Here is a 20,950-nt window from a genome sequence, read left to right as displayed (position 1 = left end):
ACTGCTGCAGAAATCAGACCTGTAAAGTATCGCAGAGATGATCAAACCCGACCTCTTCACTGTAAAGATGAGGAAACTGAGGTCCAGAGAAGTTAAGAGAACTGCCCGAGGTCACAGAACTAGTCAGAGGCAGGGCTGGCTTTCCAAAGGAGATACATGTATGCACTTTCCCTACTAATAAAGACAGAAGTATAAGACCCCCCACCCCCAAGAACATGGCCATGAAATTGGGGAGATGATCATACCCATGAAACAACTGCTTCACCTCAGCACCTATAGCTCCTAAGGGCCACCCTCACTGTGCCAACCTGTACAGCTGACTTTAAAGCCATGAAGATGCCAAAGACGATCACAGCCGTACTGGGCGGAGAGGCCCTGTGCTCTTCCCGTTTCCCATCTGGGAAGACCCCAAGCCCCCTACCTCTGCCAAGAGCGAGCTGAGGATGTACAAGGATTGACCCCACAGATGAGGCAGCTTCCCCAGAGGAACTCTGTCCACCGTGTGAGGATTCTTATATTCTTCATCTACCTGGCAGAGAGAGAAAAACCCGAGGTCAGAATATCCGAGGATAAAAAGGCCTACGTCACTGTACATCGAGGACTTCCAAAATGCTACTCTTTCGTTCCTCCAGACCAATTTTGTGCGAGAGCTGGGATAGGGAAGCCTAGGAGGCTAAACCCTTGCGTGGGGGGCTCGGGGGGTGGGGTTGGGATTGGGTGGACATAAAAGCAGCAGAGGCGGAACTCAAATCTAGGCCGCGTCCCAGGCCAGTGCTGTCCCACAAGCACACTGATGGCAAAGGCGAGAGACAGGCCCTGGAAGCCTGGCCTGCCGTCTTTGAGCACAGCTCTGGGCATCGTGAAGTTTCACAGCTCATGCGTACATCTGGCTGTTATGGGTACAATGATTTAAACATCAACCTACGACCATGGCAATGGATCCCTGGATGCTAAGTCAGGTTTCTTCTGTCTTGCTGTCCCCTGAGGTTCATAAACTCTGTGTGCTTAAGCAAGAAAATTGCCAGAAGGTGGCACTATTTATTGAGGAAAAACAATTGTGCTATTAAATCACGATTTTCCATCAGGACTGCAAAAAGCTGAATCCATTGGGGGCTTTTGACTCATCAAAATAAACTACAGTTCTCTTTCTCATGGAGAGTGCTGGCTTCACATTGTAAAAGTTAGTCTGCAGCTTTCTCTGTTAACTCCATGCTGGCCTTTGGGTTTTTAGTCATTACAATGCTGATTGGCGGTAATGTGAGTGACCACGGTTTTTCCTCCAGAGAACAGCCAATCAAAGGAAATAGGAAACACTTATCCTTCTCCAAAGGGGAAAGTCACACCATGAAGGGAGTCATTCTCTGCTTGTCGATTAATCAGTGATGTTATTAATATACATAGTAAATTTTTAAAAATTTGCTGTAGTAGTAAACATTAAGAAAACCTTAAGCTCGTAAGCTAAGTGGAATTAAACATCGCCAGTAATCAAATAATCAAATAGGGTAACAGTGTGGAAGGAGCTTTTCCAAAATGTCAGAGTGGTTATCTTCAGGTAGTAAGATTAGAGATAAATATTTACTTCTTTGTATAGAATCCTGGATATTTTGCAATGTACATAATTACTGTTACAATCAGATTGTAGATTAAAGCTATTTGAAATGTAAGTAGTATTCAGAAAGATCTAGAATGCAAAGATCTAGAATGAGAAATAGTCACTGCAAAGAACAGAAGGCAGACAAGGTGTCTGGATCACAAGACAGCCTGGCTCTGCCCTCCTGCCACCCATAGGCTGGCTCCTGCCTCCCTGCGGCGCCATCCGTCTGTCCCTTTCCACCTCAGTCCTCCCGATGTGTTTGCACGTCCTCAATGCACAGGCCTTTGCCACCACCACTCCGGTGTCTGCCCTCCATCCCTCCGACTAGCTCCTCTGACCCTCACTAGCCTTCAAGCTCGAAGAGGCAGAGTTGGCCTTGTAACCCCTTGGTGCCCCAGGACCTAGCCTACTGTCTGGCCCAGAGCAGCTGCTCGATAACACATTGGCTGGGCACACTTGCATTAGTCTCAAGCTGTCCAATGGAGGGCCCCGTGGACAGTGGCACCTTGCACAAGCCTGTCTGGCTGAGGAAATGAGTGAGGCTGAAATGCAGGCTGCATGCCACCTTGACCTGGGGCTTCAACCATTCCAAGGATGAGGCCTCTTTTGTAATTTGCACAAAAGTGCCATGTGGGTCTGGGTGGCCCTGTCTGCAGTGGTCTCCACATGTCATTGATGTGATGGGTGAAGCTTCCCAGGTGTCCTCTGGAAGCAGGTAACACAAACTGTGGTCAACATAAAATAGTGTTCAGAATTGGTGCCTACCTTATGTGTAAACCCACTGGATAAAGGAGGATATTGTCATGACGAGTAGAAACCCAAAGGGTCAGAGTGGAGGTTAGAAGACAGAAAGCTGCAGAGTAACTTTTTATAATGTGTAGTCATCACTGTTCATCAGAAAGAAAAGTATCACCCAGGATTTACTACAGTCAGGAAAATGGGCCTTTTAGTAGAACACAGGTGGATGGTCATTCTCTACCATAAAAGAGGTAGAATACACCTGAAGTCATTTAGTTTCCCTTGCTCTGCTTTCCAGGTTCCAAATGACCTCCCATTACTAATTTTGTTTTGCTAAATGCCTCAGTACTGGAAAAGGGGTAACCTGAACATGTAGTTGTGGAAAATAACTACCCAGCCCCCACCGTCAGCCCCTCCCCACCAAAACATACACATCACACATAGTAAAAATGAATACATTTGCAGGAAATCTAGGCCTCTGACACTTAGAGAGAAAATCGCTCCTGTAGGCTCCATGGCTTGATCTGTATAGTGAGGAGTTCTCCATTACCTGAAAATGTACCACCCATGAGGAGGCAGCGGGGGGCTTGTCCCAGGCGGAGCCCAGTGCTGTCTGAGCCCTGACAGGTTCCACAGCCTCTCTGGGTGAAGGCACACAATTTCAGAGGCCCCACCAGTCCTCTGACCATGGGCTTGTGGGCCTGATTCAACCACAGAACCCCTAAACCCAAGGGGCTGTATGACAGCTTCTGCTGGGTTACGATCTCCTGCAGGCCCTGCCAACTGGGGAGAAGAGGCTGCTCTCTGAAGTCTCTTCCTCCCGCAAATGCAGTAAGGAAGCTTTGAAGCAACAGCAATATCTGAAGGACAAACAGCCTTGAATCGAGAATTGTTTTCCTCTAAACATGAGACACGTATAGGGAAATCTTCCCATCAAGACATGTAGGTCCATCATTACCCAGTTTAGGAAACTGGATAGAACAAAACTACCTTTGGGCATCTTCTTGGAACTGGTTAGTTTCTCTCCTTGATAGAGAATGGCTTCTAAGTAGTTACTCAGGCTCTAGTTTGGGAATGGCTTGATTCAAAGGAAGAGCTTCTCACCATCTCTACACACCCGCCCCCAGGGAGATTCTATCTGGTTTCTTCTTCTGTGGAAATGTGTGACAATGTGGTGCCCAACAGTGTTTTGTGCTTTTCAGGGCTCACATGGCCTTGGGCTCAGGTAGGGACAGGTATCCATCCTCTGAAGGTGCTCAATTGAAGTCTCCCTTGGGCACCCCTGGTCAAGCATGGCTCCAAAGCCATAACTCCTGTGACAGACAGGAATACTACTGAAGGCTTTACAAACCACTTCTCCTGGAGAAAAAGTGTTAGGTCTGGACGGGGGATGAAAAATACCAAAAGATCAAGCACCATCTCGCTTCGTTCCCCATAAGCAGCGCTGGGTTACCTTGTTAGGCGGGATGGCGTAGAGTTCTGGCACCAGGTGGATCCCGTTCTTGCCCCTGATTAATATTCCCTCCAGGGCCTCGCGGTATTCTTGGACCTGGAAAATAGCCCATTCCCCCATGGTATGAAAGAGGGGCCCTTAATGCTGTAATGGCAATGCCACATAGAAAAAGAGCACTCTTGGCAAACAGATTAGAACTAGGACACAGGGCCAAGAAATGCACAAATACCTTCAAGGAGGGCAAGAGGAACTGGGACTCTTGCTGACAGTAAACGTTAGGAGGAGTGAAACACAACTGGTCTTTTCTGTGTTGTCTTTAACTCGTGACTTAAATAGTTCCCTCTTCTCACATATTTAAATTTTCTCTCACCAGCTAGACTATAAGCTTCTTGGAATGGAGGCCAGATCTTAAGCAGCGTGTCCCATTTCCACCTATCGGTAGTTTTCCACTTAAAAGGTCCTCATTCAAACATTTATTGCTCAAGAAATATTTGCTGAACGAATCTGATGAGGAAAAGGAAGTATATGTACTATGATTCATGTACCCCTATTCTTAGGATGTGCTATTCAATATAATGAAAGCTGTTGATGTAAATATTTCCATTAAATTAAAAAGGCAGCGATAAAAACCTATGCATTCAAAGGGAAAAGAAGAAAGAAAAAAAAAAAAAAACCCCTTAATCAGCCACCTAGCTATTTAGCACCTTTCATCTTTGGAGAGCTTAGTCAAATGCCTTTCAGATCTCATTTTCTTTTCTTTTGAAATTTATGGACAGCAAACCATGAGCAGGCGTGCATCATTTTAAAAAATGTCACTGGGCAGCAAGTGGAAGAGATAGCATAGGCGTAAGGATAGTAAATTTTGTAAGACCTAGAAAATAAGGTCCTAAGTAGTCTTTTATGTCTCCTTAGCTTGTTTGTTTGTTTCTGATCATTGTCAAGCCTGTCCCATTGAAATTCCAACTCAATCCTTTTGAGATCTTTCAGTTCTGGGATAGAAAGACAGAAAACCTAAGACCCAAGATCATCACTAAAGCCTAAGAGTAAGAATCAACAGTGGGGGAACAGTTACATTTCAAGCTCGCTGCCATTTCTTGAGCCCCTCAGCATTCCTGAGCAGAGGCAGCTTTCAAAAACTAAAATAAATCTTAGATTGTTCACCTCACTCCAACATGTGATTTGAACAGGTTAAAAAAGTGGTAAAGTGTTGAGCTTGTTTGTTAGTCATTCACATGAACTTCACGAAGACAGGTCTGCTCTGCTCACCAAAGCGTGCATGGTGGCGAATGCTAAAGAAACCTGTTTTGAACAAATGAATGATGCATTAACAAACACTATGTACTAGGTACACGTCTCTCCTCTATCAGGGTCCTTTGACAGAGAAGGGGGAGATTAAATACAGTTACAGGTACCATGCTTTTATAAGAGCTGTGGGGCATATAAAAGGGGTCCCTGACCCAACTTTCAGAGTCAGAGAAGGCTTTCTGAAAGAAGAGGCACTTACAATGAATCAAATGAAGGAGGGAAGGGAAGTTGGGGGTGGAAAGCATGTCCTGGGCATTTGAGAGGAGGGAGAGACAGTGTGACCTGTTCAAGGGATTAAACAGGTATCAGTGTGCTTGAATCACAGAAGTCAAGAAAGGAAGTTAAGTAATAAGAAATTGGGCTACAGCGGTGTAAACAAGGGCCAGATCTTATAGGACCCTACAAAACATGGGAAGACCTTGTATTTCATCCCCAAAGCGACCAGGAGGCCTTTAAACAAGGCACTAGCATAATGTAATGTGCCTTTTGCTAAGCTCACTGTGGCAAGGTGTGGAAAAACAGCACGGAGGGAGGCTGGAGGCTGGGAGACCAGTTAGGAGGCTGTTACAGTAAATAAGACATTAGGTGAGAGTACCCTTAAACTGGAGCGAAAGACAGCAAAACCACCCGCTGGTGTGAAAAGAACCGGAGCAACAACAGAACCTGTCTGTGGTAGACCGTTCGGTGGTCTCTCACAAACCCACCTCCTAGTACTCAGGCCTTTGTATGGTCGCCTCCTCTTGAATGGGGGATGGCCCTTTAAACAGAATGCAACAGAAGTGACACCTTGCCCACTTCTGGGTCTAAGCCTTCAGAAAGCTTGGCAGCTTCTGCTTTTATCAACGCAACACCCAGCATTCTCTCACCTGAACGGCGTCACTGTTGAAGACCCCGTCTATTATGAAATACGTCCAGAACACGGGCCATTCACATTCGATGTTTTCAAAGAGCTTGAGTTCAGCAGGGTCATAATGCAGTCGGTTTGGGTCCTGGAATGAAACAGAGAAACCTTCGAAAAAGTGACGTGGGATTACATACAGAACACCATGGTCCCTCACTGGGTTTTCCTCGCTTGTCTGATTCAAGCAGCTTGGAGGTTGGTATGAGTAGGACTCTGCTCTAATGGAGAGATGCTATTTTTGTGAGTTTTCCCTGGTAAAATTTCAGAAAAGTAAATCAGAAATGTACATTCCTTGGTAGTTTATTATATTAAGCCTCCTATATTGCTAACAAATAAATAGCAATTTGCCTCTCACAGTGCTTGGCAGACTGTTTTATTAATATCATTATATCAGTCACTGTGGCAAAGAAACCCATGGAGGTGGCCATGGTTGGGACTTAAAAAACCGTGTGAGCTGCAGAACTGTTTGTCCTTGTATACAGGCTGGTGTTAAACCACCAGCTTGCTGTCCTCTTGATGATCTTGCCATTCTACTGCCTAACTCCAGGCTTGCTGAGTGCAAAATTAAGACTTCCCTCTCCAACATCCTAACATGTAATTATGATCAATAGAGGGAGAACACTACAGTGGCAACTTAGATATGAAGCAGTTAAGGAACCATAAGAAACCATGTTTAAATACAACCTCTCTTGGGGTTTTATAACCATCTCGAAGGAAGCGACAACATCCATAACGCCCCTAAAAAGAGAAAGAAAAATAAGTACATGTGATGGAATCATAAGAATTTCTTTGCCTTTTGATTTTAATTCCAGTCAACCCTTTGTCCCCTTTCCCATGAATGTTTTTGTAATGAAATGTGTACCAAGTGCTCTTTGCTATCGGTACAAAAAGCTATTTTTAAATAATAAGCAAAATAAATTCAGGTTCGATCAGTGCTTGGGAGGAGATGCCAAAACATTACATTAGAATATCAGAGGTGCGAGAGGAATTACTGAGGGCTCAGTGTGTGACCAGCCTTTTCTCCTGATTCGCTGTATCATGCAAAGATGCAAAAAGACCCTCACTGCTTGGAGAAGCCACCAAGGCAGATGCTTGGCTTGGACTGCTTCTACCCGAAAGACTAGAAAGCGGAAAGGACATTCCAGACTCCTCATACTTGGGCTCTGGATGCAAAAGAGCCTGCATTCTGCAAGGCTGGGCAGGGAGGCAGGTGGGGCTTCCTGCAGCTTAGGGCTGTCACTGCTGCTTTTCCTGCTACAGGCTCCAGTGTTTCTCTCCAGCTTCCTGGATGTCAGGAAAGAAGGGCAGTGGCGGTGCTCTCTTAGGCTGGATCGCAGCTCTGGATGACCATCCTTTAGTTTCTTAAGTGTGTGGGGGCTGCTCTAGCACTGGCTATGGAGGCAAGCACGTCTGGGGGCCAACCGTGTACTGTTTTGCGAGTAGTGGGAGGCCCAGTCTAGACCTTTATACATTTCATTCTCTGCATTAACTCCCCGTCTACTTCGACTATCTAAAGAGCTTCCTTTTTCTCCACTGAACCCTGACTGAGACAGCCACCTTCTTTTGAGGGATATGACTGGAGACACTTTAACCCCTATTTCCAAAGGCTACAAGCATTTTTCACTGAATCTAAGTAGGAACATAAACATGCGGATTTTGGCTTAGGAAACTTACATTCTTTGAATACTTTACCGATAACTCCAATTGGCTGGAATATTTAATAACATTCTTACTTTGGTGTAATGTATCATTGTTACATAGTTACTCAGAGCAGGGATTTTGTTTTAACCTCCACTTAACTTTGGGATCACCAAGTCCCCTGAAATTGTGGGTAAAGTTTGAGGCTAGTGGGACATGTGCGTTTTGTTTTTTTCCTGGCAAGGACTCTATAGCTTTCAAGAGATTTTCAAAGGAGTGTGTCTGTGATCTCTAAAGGGTTAAGAAGCTCTACCTTAGAGATATAGGAGTGGTATGAATGGGGGTTCAAAGATGACAGCTTGAGTTCAAGCTCTGCTACTTAGGAAGAGAACCAAGCCACTTGATCACTCCGAGACTGTGTTTGCTCACCTGGAGACTCAGCTTTGGGTACCTCACTCTGTGAGTCCACTTAGGTAAACCAAGCCACTGACCTCGTGGAGAACTGAGGCCTGCGTGAGCTACTCCATGTCATAATGTGACAGTGGCATTGGACACAGGGCAGAACAGCACCGGCATGACAAATGCTTACCTGGAGCTTGGAAATAATTTCATTTTTGGTCACATTCACAAGGTTCACATCTTCCACTGCAAAGGCCGGGAAAGAAATAATAGAAAGAAGTCCAGCGTCAATCTCTTTGGACGTCGATGCTCTTGGCAGCATGGAAAGCAGAATAGACTGAATGAAAAACAGAGGTGGCTTTACCCTGGGAAGCACTAAGAATCACATAGAGTATCTAGAGACCATGACTTTAGCCCAAGGGAACATTCAAATGAGTTTGCCAATTTTGATCAGAGCTTTATCCTACCAACGTGGCCCCTATGGGTAACCTCGTCTACCCAGCCAATGATTCCTGTTCCTTGGGGGAGAATAGGAGGTTGGGGAGGGCACAGTACTGCTTGGAGCCCATGCTGAGAACGGCTTCTCCCTTCCTTCTAAGTCTCCTGTTGACTTTGCTGGGCCTTCAGGACATGCAGAGGAGGAACTAGGGGCTCCCTGTGTCAGCAGGCTAGGGTGTACTGGCGATGAAGATAGAGACAGAGAACACACATAGAGGGCCAACACAAAGAAATGTCTGGCTTCTGTGGAATGCAACCAGTTGGACTACCTGAACCAGAAACCACTTAAAGAAAGAGTTAAATGCAGAAGACTGCAAGCACACTCAGGCAAGACGGTAAACAATGGAGCTACTTCAGTCCTGGAGAGAATGGGTTAGTCAGAGGCACCATCATATGGCCTCGATCATAAGGTGGTTGGATTAGGCACTCTAAAATAAAAAAAGTTGAGATTATAAGGAAATGTTGGGAAGGGAAGGAGTTAACCCTGAGATTTAACATGTACAGACATGAGGCTAGACCCCTGCGAACATAAGCTTATTAAATCTTCCACATGAAGAAGGAATTCGGGTACTAAATCCAATTCACACATGAGGACTCTAAGACGTTGACTACAGAGACTTATACCTGCAGGCATGCAGCTAGTTTGCGATAGAGCTAGGACTCCCAGCCGGGCCCAGCTGGCTACAGGATCACACAATTTCCACTCGACTACACATCTATTAGAGGCACACCAGCTTGCCTCTATTAAACCATACTCCAAGACATAGCAGATTCCCCATTAAGGACTATTTAGGGGAGGAAATGGAATAAGCTGGAGAGTGGGGTAAAATGGGATGAAGCCTTCAGCTTCAGAATAAAGCTTCAGTTTCTATAGCTAATAGACCCCACCATCCCCCAATCCTGGTTCTTTAATTAGTCATGCTTCCCTAGGCTCTCTCTGCCTGGAAACACGCACTCCCACTGGAAGCTCTCTGCTTGTAAGTTTTCATGTATCTGACCCCCATAGCCTCAGCACACACTGGGTCCTCACTAAATAAGAGTTTGATGATTAACCAGTTAATTGGTGACCTACTGGCTGCTTAATGGAGTTCCCAGATCTGCATCAAATTACTCTTTTCTCTGATCTGCATTTCATGGAGGTTCTAATTTGCCATTTTCCCCCATCTCATCTTTCCACCACTACACATCCCACCCATCCCCACTCCCTTCCCCAAGTGAACTAATGCTTGTTAGTCATTCAATTTGGGGGCATCGCAAAATAAACCTTAGAGAAAACCACCTATGTGCTCAAAACAAATGAAACAGATTTTGCCTTCAGCAAAACAAGGTGCCTTGATTGTTGACAGCATATACACAACACTGCTGTGTCTTACATTTACATGGTACTTTCTGGCTTGCAAAGTGCTCTGACAAAGAAAGTTGATTTACTCTTATCCTTACGACCACCTTGTGCAACAGGAGGGGAAGGTCCCAATATGCCTACTGTATGGATGAGGGAAATAAAGCTCAACGAAGCCAGGCACTACCAAGCTAGAAAGGGGAGGAACCTGAACTGGAACCCAGGTCTTCCCTCCATGGGTCTCCTTTCGTGCTTTCTGGAACGCAAGAGGCTGAGTTGTTACCTGACAGTGTTCGACCTCGTCGGGCAGGACATGGATCACTGACTTGCGTCCTCCATGGGCTCCAAAAAGATCCAGTTCATCAATTGCCTCAAGTGCTGCCTACAAACACAGGTCTTAATTGCTTTTTCTTCCTAGCGAACACACATGCCCATATCTAGTATTCCTTTTTCATTAAACAATCTAGGGAACATGTTTTCCCAAAGGTGATGAAACACGTTAAAATCCAACAAAAGAGTCCATTCTATCCTTATTTTCAGTAGATCAGAGCTTTCCTGTATGTTGCTGCTCATTGCAGGAACAAGGAAGAGAAAATAGAAAAACATTTCCCCAAATGGAATGAGTATTCTACCAAAAAATGAAATATTAACAGGCTCATAACTTTGTGTGTTGTGGGGGGGTCATTAAATTCATGGCTGGCTTTTCCTTCACTTACTTCAGCGGTTAACTCCTAACAGCAGCATATCTGGCACTTAAGAAAATTAATTCTTTTAGTATTAAGTATGTTTTCTGTCAGTTGACCTCAACAGAGCATATTTATTATTGCTTTAAAAATTCTAGCTCTGGAGTCTTTACTCTGTCCAAAAGTACACTTCAGTCTTGAGAAGGCGGGAGGAAAGGAAGCATGCTCAATGTCTAGGGCAAATGATGTAAACTGGTGGCCGGCAGATTGAATCTGCAACACAGGTGTGTTTTGTTTGGCCTGAAGAAGTTTTTAAAATGACTGCATTGGAATATGTTTAGAGAGTCCCCAGTGTCCTCAGTATTTTGTCTTTATTTTTCTATCTTGCCAACGTCACTTGTTTAAATGTTACTCACCTGACCCTACAGGCTTTTGAACTTGTGAGAGCTCTGCCCTAAAAAGTGGTTATATTCTTCAGCCCTCTTTATGACCCAGAAAAGAAGACTGGACATCATACATCCAGCTTCTTAGACAACAGCAAAAGCTTAGACCTGTGGGTGATAACAATGGCTAATGAGGAGGGAGCACACTTATTGTCAGGCACATGCAGATTTCAGGGTAGGAAACCTACATTCTTTACATATAATTTCAGTTGGCTGGGGTACATGTGCCACTTGAATTTCATGCTTGCTGTTGACTTTTGAAAAATATACTAATCAGATTAAATCCAAACTTCTAATGAGAATCAAATCAAAGCAGTAAAAATGCACAGAAGGAAGAACAAAGAGGACGAGCCGTCACCTTGGCCATTCCTACAGAGCTTGCATTCAATTCTGGAATGCCCTGATTAGTTTTATCGCCACGTTCCCACATTCCATAATCCTGTGGGAGAAGAAAGTAGTAATCAGAGCAGGAGAAAGACGTACTTGAGAAGTGCTATGGAAAAATGATTCCTTTATGTTATGACAGGCATAATGGAACAGAAATATCTCTTCTCGAAGACTACCAAATTCATGGCTTTACACACTCAGGCTGTGTTCCTCCTCAACTGCACTTCATTTGACCTCTGTGCAGTTTTGGAAGTAAATCCTCAGGTGGAATCAAAAATGCTTGCAAATTGCTCTCAATTTTCTTATTCCTAAAAAATACTAATTTGTAAGAAACTCTTGATTTGTAGAGAACAAAATATTTTATTTATCTTCATATCAAACAAAACGCTGCCCCTCTATTTAGTGAATTCCTTTGAACTTATATTAAATTGTAAGATGAAATAAAGAAACTTTAACAAATGGGTTACAAAATAATTGAAGCCAACCAAACCACTTAAAATAATTTAATATCTATTTCTAGCATTACCTCTTGGGGAAAAAACAATGCTCAGCAAGTAACGGGAGCCAAAGTCAAAAAGAGGCACAGAACACTGAACTTCCCTGTTATCTTAAACTGATTAATATAAATTGGCTTAGAACACTGTCCACATAGGAGACTTGATGCATGCATACCTAACTTCGATAATTCATATTTTCTCATAAGGAACCTAAGCAGTGGATACTGTTTTGGAATAATGCTACATGCGCTATTGAAAGAGTATAACCCAACAAGAGCAGGACCAATGGCAAAATTTCAGTATTTATTATTTGGTCTCCAAAGACAAACATTTTCGAAATGTGGAAATTTAGACTTAGACACACTAGAGTGACTTTAGACTCTCCCCTGGCTGTGCTGGCCTTGTAGCCGTGACCCAAGACTCCTTCTTCCTTCAGTATTCCTCACATCTGGGTCTTTCCACGCCCCAACCATCTTCACTCTAACCCCGGAGCTAAGTGACTCACCCTCAAAAACTACTCTGATCAGCTCACTCCCCTGCTTAAGAAACTAAAGTGATAAACTGTTCATCCATCCCTAGTGGATCTTTTTTTTTTTTTTTTTTTTTTTTTTTTTTTTTTTTTTTTTTTATTTTTTTAATTTATTGGGGTGACAATTGTTAGTAGAATTACATAGATTTCAGTTGCGCAATTCCGAATCACATCATCCATAAATCACACTGTGTGTTCACCACCCAGAGACAGCTCCCCTTCCATCACCGTACATTTGATCCCCCTCACCCTCATCCCCCACCCCCCAACCCCCTTACGCTCTGGTAACCACCAAATTACGTTCCCCAGATTAATTTTCAAACCCCGTGGCCATCCTGTGGTCACCGACTGCCCTCCAATCCCCTCTAGTGGATCTTGTTCAACGCTCTCTCTGGATGGTCAGACCTCCATTATCTGGCCTCCACTCCCTGCACACCCACAAATTGGCTTTATTTTCTACCATGCTCCAATACTCTACTTTTACCCTAAGTTTACTCCTTCACTCTGCACCCCCTTTCCCCAAGGGGCCCTCCCCACACATACACACACACAGCCTGCTCCTGCTTCTGCTATTTGCTCACCCTTTTCTCTCCTTTCTGCTTATCTAACTCTACTCATCCAAGGTCCAACTAAAGTCCCACCTTTTCCACAAAGACTTCTCAAGTTTCTCTAGGCCAGGGTTTGTCAGCCTCGGCACTATTGACATTCACTGCTGTGGGGACTGTCCTGTGCACGTAGGATGTTCAGGGGAGTCCCTGGCCTCCACCCTCTAGATGTCAGTAGCACCCTTCCCAGGGTGACAACCAAACAGTCTCCAGATATTGCCAAAGGGAGCCTCGGAGGGGAAGATTGCCCTTGGTTGAAAATCACTGCTTTAGACCCGGGATGGAGGTGGGGGGCGGGGAGTGGCGGCAAACTATGGCCCTTGGACCCAATCTAGTTTTCCACCTGTTTTTGTAAATAAAGTCTATTTGAGATACAGCCAAGCGCACGTGTTTATGTGTCGTCTATGGCTGCTTTCGTGCGACCACGGCAGAGTTGAGTAGCAGCAGCAGAGACCGTTGGGAACAAAAGCTGCAAATATTTACCCTCTGGCCCTTCACAGAAAAAGTGTGCTGACTCTTGCTTTACTCCACAGTGTTTTTTTTTCCTTTCCTAAACCAAACTCTGCCCTTTCCTTAACACCCTTATAGTCCACTTTGCACAGTTTAGTTGTTCTCTAGAAGTGAGTGAGTCTCTACCCTCCACACCAGACAGAAGCTCAGAGGACCTGGGGTTTATATACATTTGCACCTGCACACACCTGGCCTGGGGCACACATCTGGCTCCGGCCCCTCTACCTATGGGCCGCCTGGGGTGAGCGCCAAGGCACTGCAGCTCCCACAGAGACCCTGATGCTGCTGCCCTCACCCTGATTCAGGCCCGTCTATGTACCTGCCACAGGACATTTTAGGGTCTTATTTAAAATAAGCATAATGGATTCAAACAGAGCATGTGCTGCATTCCAAAACCATGAACTCTGCAACTGTCCCAGGACAAAAACGTGCCCTTTGGGTGTGGAGGCGACGTAATCTTACAGCTCTAATCATGCTAATCTGGTCAACCCCAAACAGCCTGGCCCTCGGAGAAGTACATGATGTTTACTCTTTTTGACAACTGAAAAAGTAACAAGGTTGATACTTACAGCGACTTTATATGCAGCTTCTATGTAAAAAACTAGATTCTGGATGAAGGCCACCTCATCCAGGGTGAAAATAATACGTAAACCTAGTAAAGAAAAACAAACAATGAAGTTATGCTGTGAAGCGAGAGGGGCTAATTACAAATATCACCTTAGGAAAGAAATCGTTTTACCCCGATTTTCATTTTTCTTACTAGAACATCAAAAATTAAGTCTGAAGTTAAGTTGCAACACGTAATGTCTAATCTCGGAAGGAAGGGGGGGAAGGAGTGAGGGCGGGCTCCACTTTTTGTGTGTGTGCCTACAAGTAGAAATGATTGAAAGAGAAGGTGTGGGCTTTCTGGTACATGTTGGATTTGCGGAGAAGCTTCCAACGAAACAAGGATTTTAGCCCAGGGCAACCAGACACTGCCTTTATCCTTGAGCGAGCCAAAGGGTAGATACTTTACCCCAAGGGCAGATAGGGAAAGTAAAGCCCCCAACTTCAGGAGATGGCCTTCACCCCCTGGAAAGACCAACTCCCAGGACCTACCCAGGGGGCTGCATCTCCATGCTAAAGCAGGCAGTGACCAAGAGAGCTGGATTTTTGTTTGGGTCTTTGGATGTTTAGTTGGTTATGGAATGTATGTATTTTTTAAGTATGAATTCTTGAAGCTGGTATGGCTATGGTAAGATATGTACTCTTAATCACTGTGGGGACTTTTAACTAGTAAACTGTTCCCAAAACAATTTGGTAATATGTATGAGTAGCCTTTGAACGATATCTAACTAACAGAAGGAAGCAAATAGGTATGGGGTCAAAGCTGGTAAGGAAACATTAGTTATAGCAGCCAAAAAAAAAAAAAAGGAATAAAGGAACAGCTAAATTGATTGTGGTTTATCCACTGATAAAGTCCCGGGGAAGAAAACTTTAAGAGGAGACATGACACTGTCTGTAGATATTTCAACTGTTGAAGGCAGACCTGATCTAGGTTGGTCCAGTAACCAGGTGACAGTGATAGAAAGGAAGTTTTAGGATCAACTAGAGTAATGCTAATAGAACTGGCTCAATAGCCCCTGTCCTGCAAGTGCTCAGGAGGCTGGCGGCACATCCCAGAGTCAGTGCACATAATATTATAAGGAAGTGTGATTTCTCGTCACAGAAATAGCTTATTTTGAATACTGATCAATGTCTGCTCCTGTCCATGCCCTTCTGGATTGTCACTCCCTGTACGATGGGCTCAAATGGCCCTGGCTCACCAGAGGCAGTCATCTGGGCCAGGAACAGAAGGAAGAGGGAGGTGGCATCCACTTGGAGGTGGCCCCACTGGTCGTCGCCCACTACGGTGCTGCAGGTGGCGGTGTTGTACTTGGCATGCAGGCTGTCCTTGGTACTCTGAGTATGCTTGAACTTCTCCACTTTATCCACCTGAGGGAGAAGGCAAGCCGGCTCTGCAGAGCTGAGGGGTTCATGGTTGGCAGAGGCCACACCCGGGCTCAATCTCCTGGATGCTGACCTCCTATGTGCTACCTCTGGGAGCCAGCGGGATGGAAGGCAGCGGATGTTCACTAATGAGCACCACACAGAGGGTTTGTGCGGGGCATTCTTCCTGCCATCTCCAGGAATGCCCCAGCCCAGTGGGATTTTAACAATCTCTGTCAGGGTGAGGGGTCAAGCCAAGAGGTTTCCTTGTCTGTGTATCGCCAGCATGAGCTGTGACACATGGTAGGCACTCAATGAGGGAGGGAAGGAAGAGGACCTGTTATGTTGAAAGGAAAAGAGTAACTGTGTCTTTGAAGAACAGCCGGGCACGTGCTAATTAAGGGTGGGGATGGTATGATAGTCATCTTTGCATCTGTTGCAGATTCTAGTATGATGTTCTGTATATAGTACGTGCTCAACGAATTGTTTTATTTACCCCTCACTGAAAATATCAGTAAATAGAAATGTCAAGTTTTAAAACTCAAGAATTTCCATTCCAATGAAAAGAAACCCTTTTACAAACTCAACAGAATAAATAATAGTACATGGCTTTCTAGGAATGGTTTTTAAAAACAATGTTTTCTTCCTCATTTTTTAAAGAGAGGGCATGTTCTCCTTTTACACAAGTAACTCTTTTAAAGAGATCCTGAGAAACTGTCCTTTGAGTCTGCGGTTCTATATTGTAACAAAAGTATTGAAGATCATTTTGAAAGGGGAAAGTAAGCAAAATATTTCCAATTTCTCTTCATCTTGAGAAGAAAAGTTCAAAATGCTTTAAGAATGTCAGTTGTCACCATGAAAATGACGGAATGCCCACTCCGATGACCCACAAACACATTTGTCGTTTTCCGCCTACCTGTCTCATCATGCACTGGAGAAGACCCCGCATGAGTTTCACCACATTCTGTAGAAATAAAGTGGGGTCAGTGATAAGGTCAGCTTCCCTGCTTCATGAAAACCTCACCACACGGCCGGTAAGTCAGCGCTGCCTGGAGACTTCCCTGAGAAGCAGATCCCAAGCATACACAAGTATTCTGATTGTTGAGTTATTTCCACCTCTCCACTCCATCACAAAAAAAGAAAACCTTGATGAAATGACTTATCTCAAATAAAAGGGTTGGACCAGATGGCACCTCCTGGCTCTGAAATCCAGCGAGTCCTGACATTTCAGCAAGAAAACTGCATAAGCCTAGTGTCCTGGAGCTTTATGTCACAATTCTTGGTAATTTATTTTTTGTTCTGCTAAGGATGATTTAAGTCCACCATGGCTGCCCCAAAGTAATGCTGCTTTGTGCCTAAATAGCGATTTGTGACACCGTTACTGGACTATTGAGTAAAAGACCTTACAAAATGCAAGTAGCCACCAACGTTTCTTAAGAATATGTATTGCAACCAATTATTATCTACTTCTTATCATTATAAATAATAACAATAATACTATGATAACCAGACACTATGCCCAGGCATTGCACAAAACGCTTTACCTGGATTCTAATTCCTGCAACAACTTTATGAGGTGGGTGTTATTACCCCACTTTATAGATGAGAAACCAGAGGCTGAGCGAGATGAAGCAACATTGCTAAAGTTTCCCCGCTGACAGCAGCTGGAACAAGGACAGAGCCCAGGCCATCTGACTGCAGAGCTTAAGCTCTTAGTCAATACATTCTGTGGCCTCCCATTTCCTCCACAATTCTAGCCCACTGAAAGACAGGTCTTAATGTGTCCTATTAAAAACTCTATAAAACTACTTCACAAATGGCTGGAGAATGGGATATTTTGAAGGTCAAAGTAGCCTGGCTGAAAGAAGCGCCCACCCAGGGCCACGAGCGTCAACTCTTACAGAATGTACATGGTTTGCAGGGGAGGATGTAATGAAGGGCCCCGAAAGCTGATAGCCAGGGCAAAATCTGTAATGGATTGTCCTTCAGATCCATCTGCCTCAAAAACCCTAGGATTCTAGAATATAATCTCGGTTTATGTCATATATTCTTTTGAGGCAGAAAATGTTACCTCACAAATAAAAGGTACAACTAACACTGTTATAATTAACATTTCCTACAGTGTATAGCACAAACATTTGCCAATTTGACTTCCCTTCAAATAAAGAAAAGTTATTTTTCCATTATGAAGAGGTACAGTGGTTCCCAACTGGGGGTGACATGACCATACCCCGGGGATGGGGGAGCATCTGGAAATGTGGCAGTGAAGGCATCTTTACTGTCCCCATGATGAGGGTGGGGGCTACTGGCATTTAGCGAGTAAGGACCAAAGACCCTAAGTGTTTTGCAATGCATGGGACAGTCTCACACAGTGAATTACTGGACTTACTGCCTAAGCCCCAAATGCAATAGCATCCCTGTTGAAGATCACTGAAAGATCTCCTGTCATTTTCCATAATCAAGGGAGATGCGTCCTTTAGTTATGAGCCACACTCAACAAATCAAACAATGTGGCCTGTTCGTGCCTTGCTATTGTCAATCACGGAGCAGCAAATCTAGTGAACTCTAACCTGGATCAGAAATTGCTCACAGAGGAGAGGTAGAGGGGAGTGTGTGTGTGTGCAGACAGACATGGCTTTTCTCTGATTTTGTCCCAAAGAAAGACGGGAAGTTTGGAGGACACAGACATTAAATTTTTATACTACTAAACGAATGATTCCCTTCCTTAACAGCTATCCAACTTCTCGAAGGAGCATTCAATGCTTGTTGTAGGCATTTAAAAAACTACCCATTCCTGCCTTATCTGCAAGACTGGGTGATTTCACACCTCACACTCAGCATGTTAGTTAAATCCAAACTGTCCTTCCCTTGCTTCCACAGATGGCCTCCTCTCTTAGCCCCACTACCGCTGTCAAGGCTGCCTGTCACTCATGCCCACTTTGGTTGCTATAAACAAGCACCAACTTGGCCATAAGAACTCTCCCTGGACCCGATGGTCCACTGGCTGTGGAATATATGAATCAAAGAGAAATCCCAAAGGCTCTCGTGTCAAGAGAACTATACTTTTTGTGTCAATGTTCCCTACTTTAATGCTATCACTCAAAACATTCTGAAAATACCCCGTGCTCAGGGACACGTTATTTTCTTACATACTCAATGACAGCAAATCTTTCCTTTGTTGGGTATCTTGATTTCTGATTTTGGAAAACAATCAAAGGATTTCATTGTGCTGTATGGTAACATAGGCACGAAAATTGGACATCAGTGTGGTTCAAAATTAGAGGGTGACTATAAATTAGTAAGACTGCTTTGGAATGGCTCAAACTAGAAAGGCATTTTGAAGGGAAATTCCAAAAATGTTTTAAGCACTGGCAATACTGTTTGGGTAAGTATCCTTTCAACGTAACTCCTCTGAAAGGAACATACACTTTGGAATGTGTACTGACTTTTGAGAAACAATCGTGGTTTATATAACTTCGTATATGAGTATGTATAAAATTGACAGAACATGTGTGAGAGAAATATAGCTAATTAGAAATTTGGCTGCTTTCTTTTCCTACTTGGTGTTTTCTTTTTCTTTTTGGATTTTTTGGAGGGAAACATCTCAGAGAAAGACAGATGAGAGATTGAGACCACCTAAGGGCCTCTCCAAAACATTCTGTAGCAGAAATGGGGTAACACCTGCACCACACTGTCCTGCACACCCAGCTACCTCCTTGTAAGCTCTGTAATCTGAGGAAAAGGGGCTGAGTGGCCACGACACGGCTGCAGGTCAGCATTACCTGCTCCAACTCGTAGGCCTTGGCTTTGTCCTCGTCACGGTCGGCATTCTTGCGGTAGGCCATGCCCAGGCCCCACACGGCCAGGATGCTGTAGATGTTATCACGCACCCAGGCGTCCTTCTGTTCATGGCTGGCGGACAGCAGCCCTGTGACGGGATTCTATTAAAGAGACACAAAATGACTTAGCACCACTCTTCTTCACCCAGCTCCTGGGCAATGAATGCTTGCCCTTGGGGCACAACGAGGGTGGGGATGAGGAAGGAATACATCGCAATTCCAGTCCTTGCTCTGCCATCAACAGTGTGATCTTGCACAGGAAGTGACGTCACGAAGGAACTCTCTAAGGAACTTTTTAACTTGGAAGTATTTGTTCTTTTGCTTTCAGAGCAGATCACATATTGGAAGTGACAAACAGGAAGAAAGTGCAAACAGAAAAAGCCTGCAAAACTTTTCTAGATCTGTGCACTGCGGGCTTGAGGTCTTCTTCTGCCTTCAGGTTTCCGCACCAATTGGTAAAGCATTGAACTTGGGAGCGAGGCCCCACTCCACCATTCTAGCTAGCTCTGTCTGCCCGGGGAAGTCACTTACCCTACCTGGGCCTCAGCTGCCTCGTCTATAATCCACATACTTCATGTCCCTAAGAAGGAGGTGCTGAGCAAGAGGACATCGGGGGTTCTATCTAGCTATGATATCACCAGTATTTAAAAGGGCAGCTGAACCACTAAAAAGCCAGGACCTCACACACAAAAAGTGTACAGTGTTCATAACAGCATTATTCATAATAGCCCCAAAGAAGAAACAACGCAAATGTCCATCAACTGATGGATAAACGAAATGTGGTCTATACAAACAATAAAATATTCTTCAGCAACAAAAAGGAATGAGGTACTGAGGCGTACTACAGCATGGATGAATCTTGAAAACACTATGCTAGGTAAAAAAAAAGCCACACAAAGGACCAAATATTGTACGATTCCGTTTCTACCTTTCCAGAACAGGCAAAACTACAGAGATAGAAAGTAGATTAGTGGTTGTCTAGGGCTGGAAGTGGGAGGAAATGGGAAGAAAGTGATGGCCAGCAGTTTTTCCCCCTTTCTCTGGGTGATGAAAATGTTCTAAAGTTAATTGTAGTGATGATGCACACCTCTGTGAATATACTAAAACCATTCAAGTGTACATTTTACATAGATGAATTGTATGGTAAGTAAATTATATCTCAATAAGGCTATTTTTTTGAAAGCCAGTTCTAATAAACTCTATACTTAGAAATGAAATGGATAAGATAGGAAGAGTCGCATAAAGATAAAGACTCTGTTGATTTTTTCTGAAAATATGCAAAGAAATATATATCTAATAAAATATATTATAACAATCAGAGGCTTGACAGCTTAAAAAAATGTATTACTCAAAAGGGTATCAAATTATTTATAAGAGGGCCCATGAAAACACTCTGTTGGGTATTTTCAAAATGAACACTGCCAAGGTTATTGGATTAAAAAAAAACATTGACATCGCTTCAAATGGTCCCACCTAAGAAATTAAATATTCGCCTCTCTAACTAATCTATGCCCTCTTTAAAAACATCTAAAACTCAACAGGTACTGCTCTCAGGAGCAACAGCATTCAGTGTATTGACACAGTCCTACAGCCAACAACTATAAATCAATGATTTTAAAGTCAA

The 20,950-nt window shown here is 44.0% G+C and overlaps 1 protein-coding gene across 5 annotated transcripts in view; it reads right to left on the bottom strand.

Annotated features, from left to right (window-relative positions):
- Positions 1-20,950, bottom strand: part of PHKA2 (phosphorylase kinase regulatory subunit alpha 2) — a 69,564-nt gene that overhangs the window by 27,864 nt on the left and 20,750 nt on the right. For all 5 annotated transcript variants that reach the window (XM_033106825.1, XM_033106823.1, XM_033106826.1 and 2 more), the window contains exons 3-13: positions 19,270-19,428; positions 16,404-16,451; positions 15,325-15,493; positions 14,089-14,171; positions 11,350-11,430; positions 10,149-10,247; positions 8,219-8,365; positions 6,676-6,729; positions 5,957-6,079; positions 3,786-3,881; positions 422-529 (exon numbers count right to left, since the gene is read on the bottom strand). In XM_033106825.1, the coding sequence (XP_032962716.1) occupies positions 422-529; positions 3,786-3,881; positions 5,957-6,079; positions 6,676-6,729; positions 8,219-8,365; positions 10,149-10,247; positions 11,350-11,430; positions 14,089-14,171; positions 15,325-15,493; positions 16,404-16,451; positions 19,270-19,428 (1,167 nt within the window). The remainder of the gene's footprint in view (positions 1-421; positions 530-3,785; positions 3,882-5,956; positions 6,080-6,675; positions 6,730-8,218; positions 8,366-10,148; positions 10,248-11,349; positions 11,431-14,088; positions 14,172-15,324; positions 15,494-16,403; positions 16,452-19,269; positions 19,429-20,950) is intronic.

Source organism: Rhinolophus ferrumequinum, chromosome X (assembly GCF_004115265.2).
Source record: "Rhinolophus ferrumequinum isolate MPI-CBG mRhiFer1 chromosome X, mRhiFer1_v1.p, whole genome shotgun sequence".
Classification (NCBI taxonomy): Eukaryota; Metazoa; Chordata; class Mammalia; order Chiroptera; family Rhinolophidae; genus Rhinolophus; species Rhinolophus ferrumequinum.
Note: the sequence above shows the minus strand (reverse complement) of the source record. Positions and strands in the feature narration are given on the sequence as shown.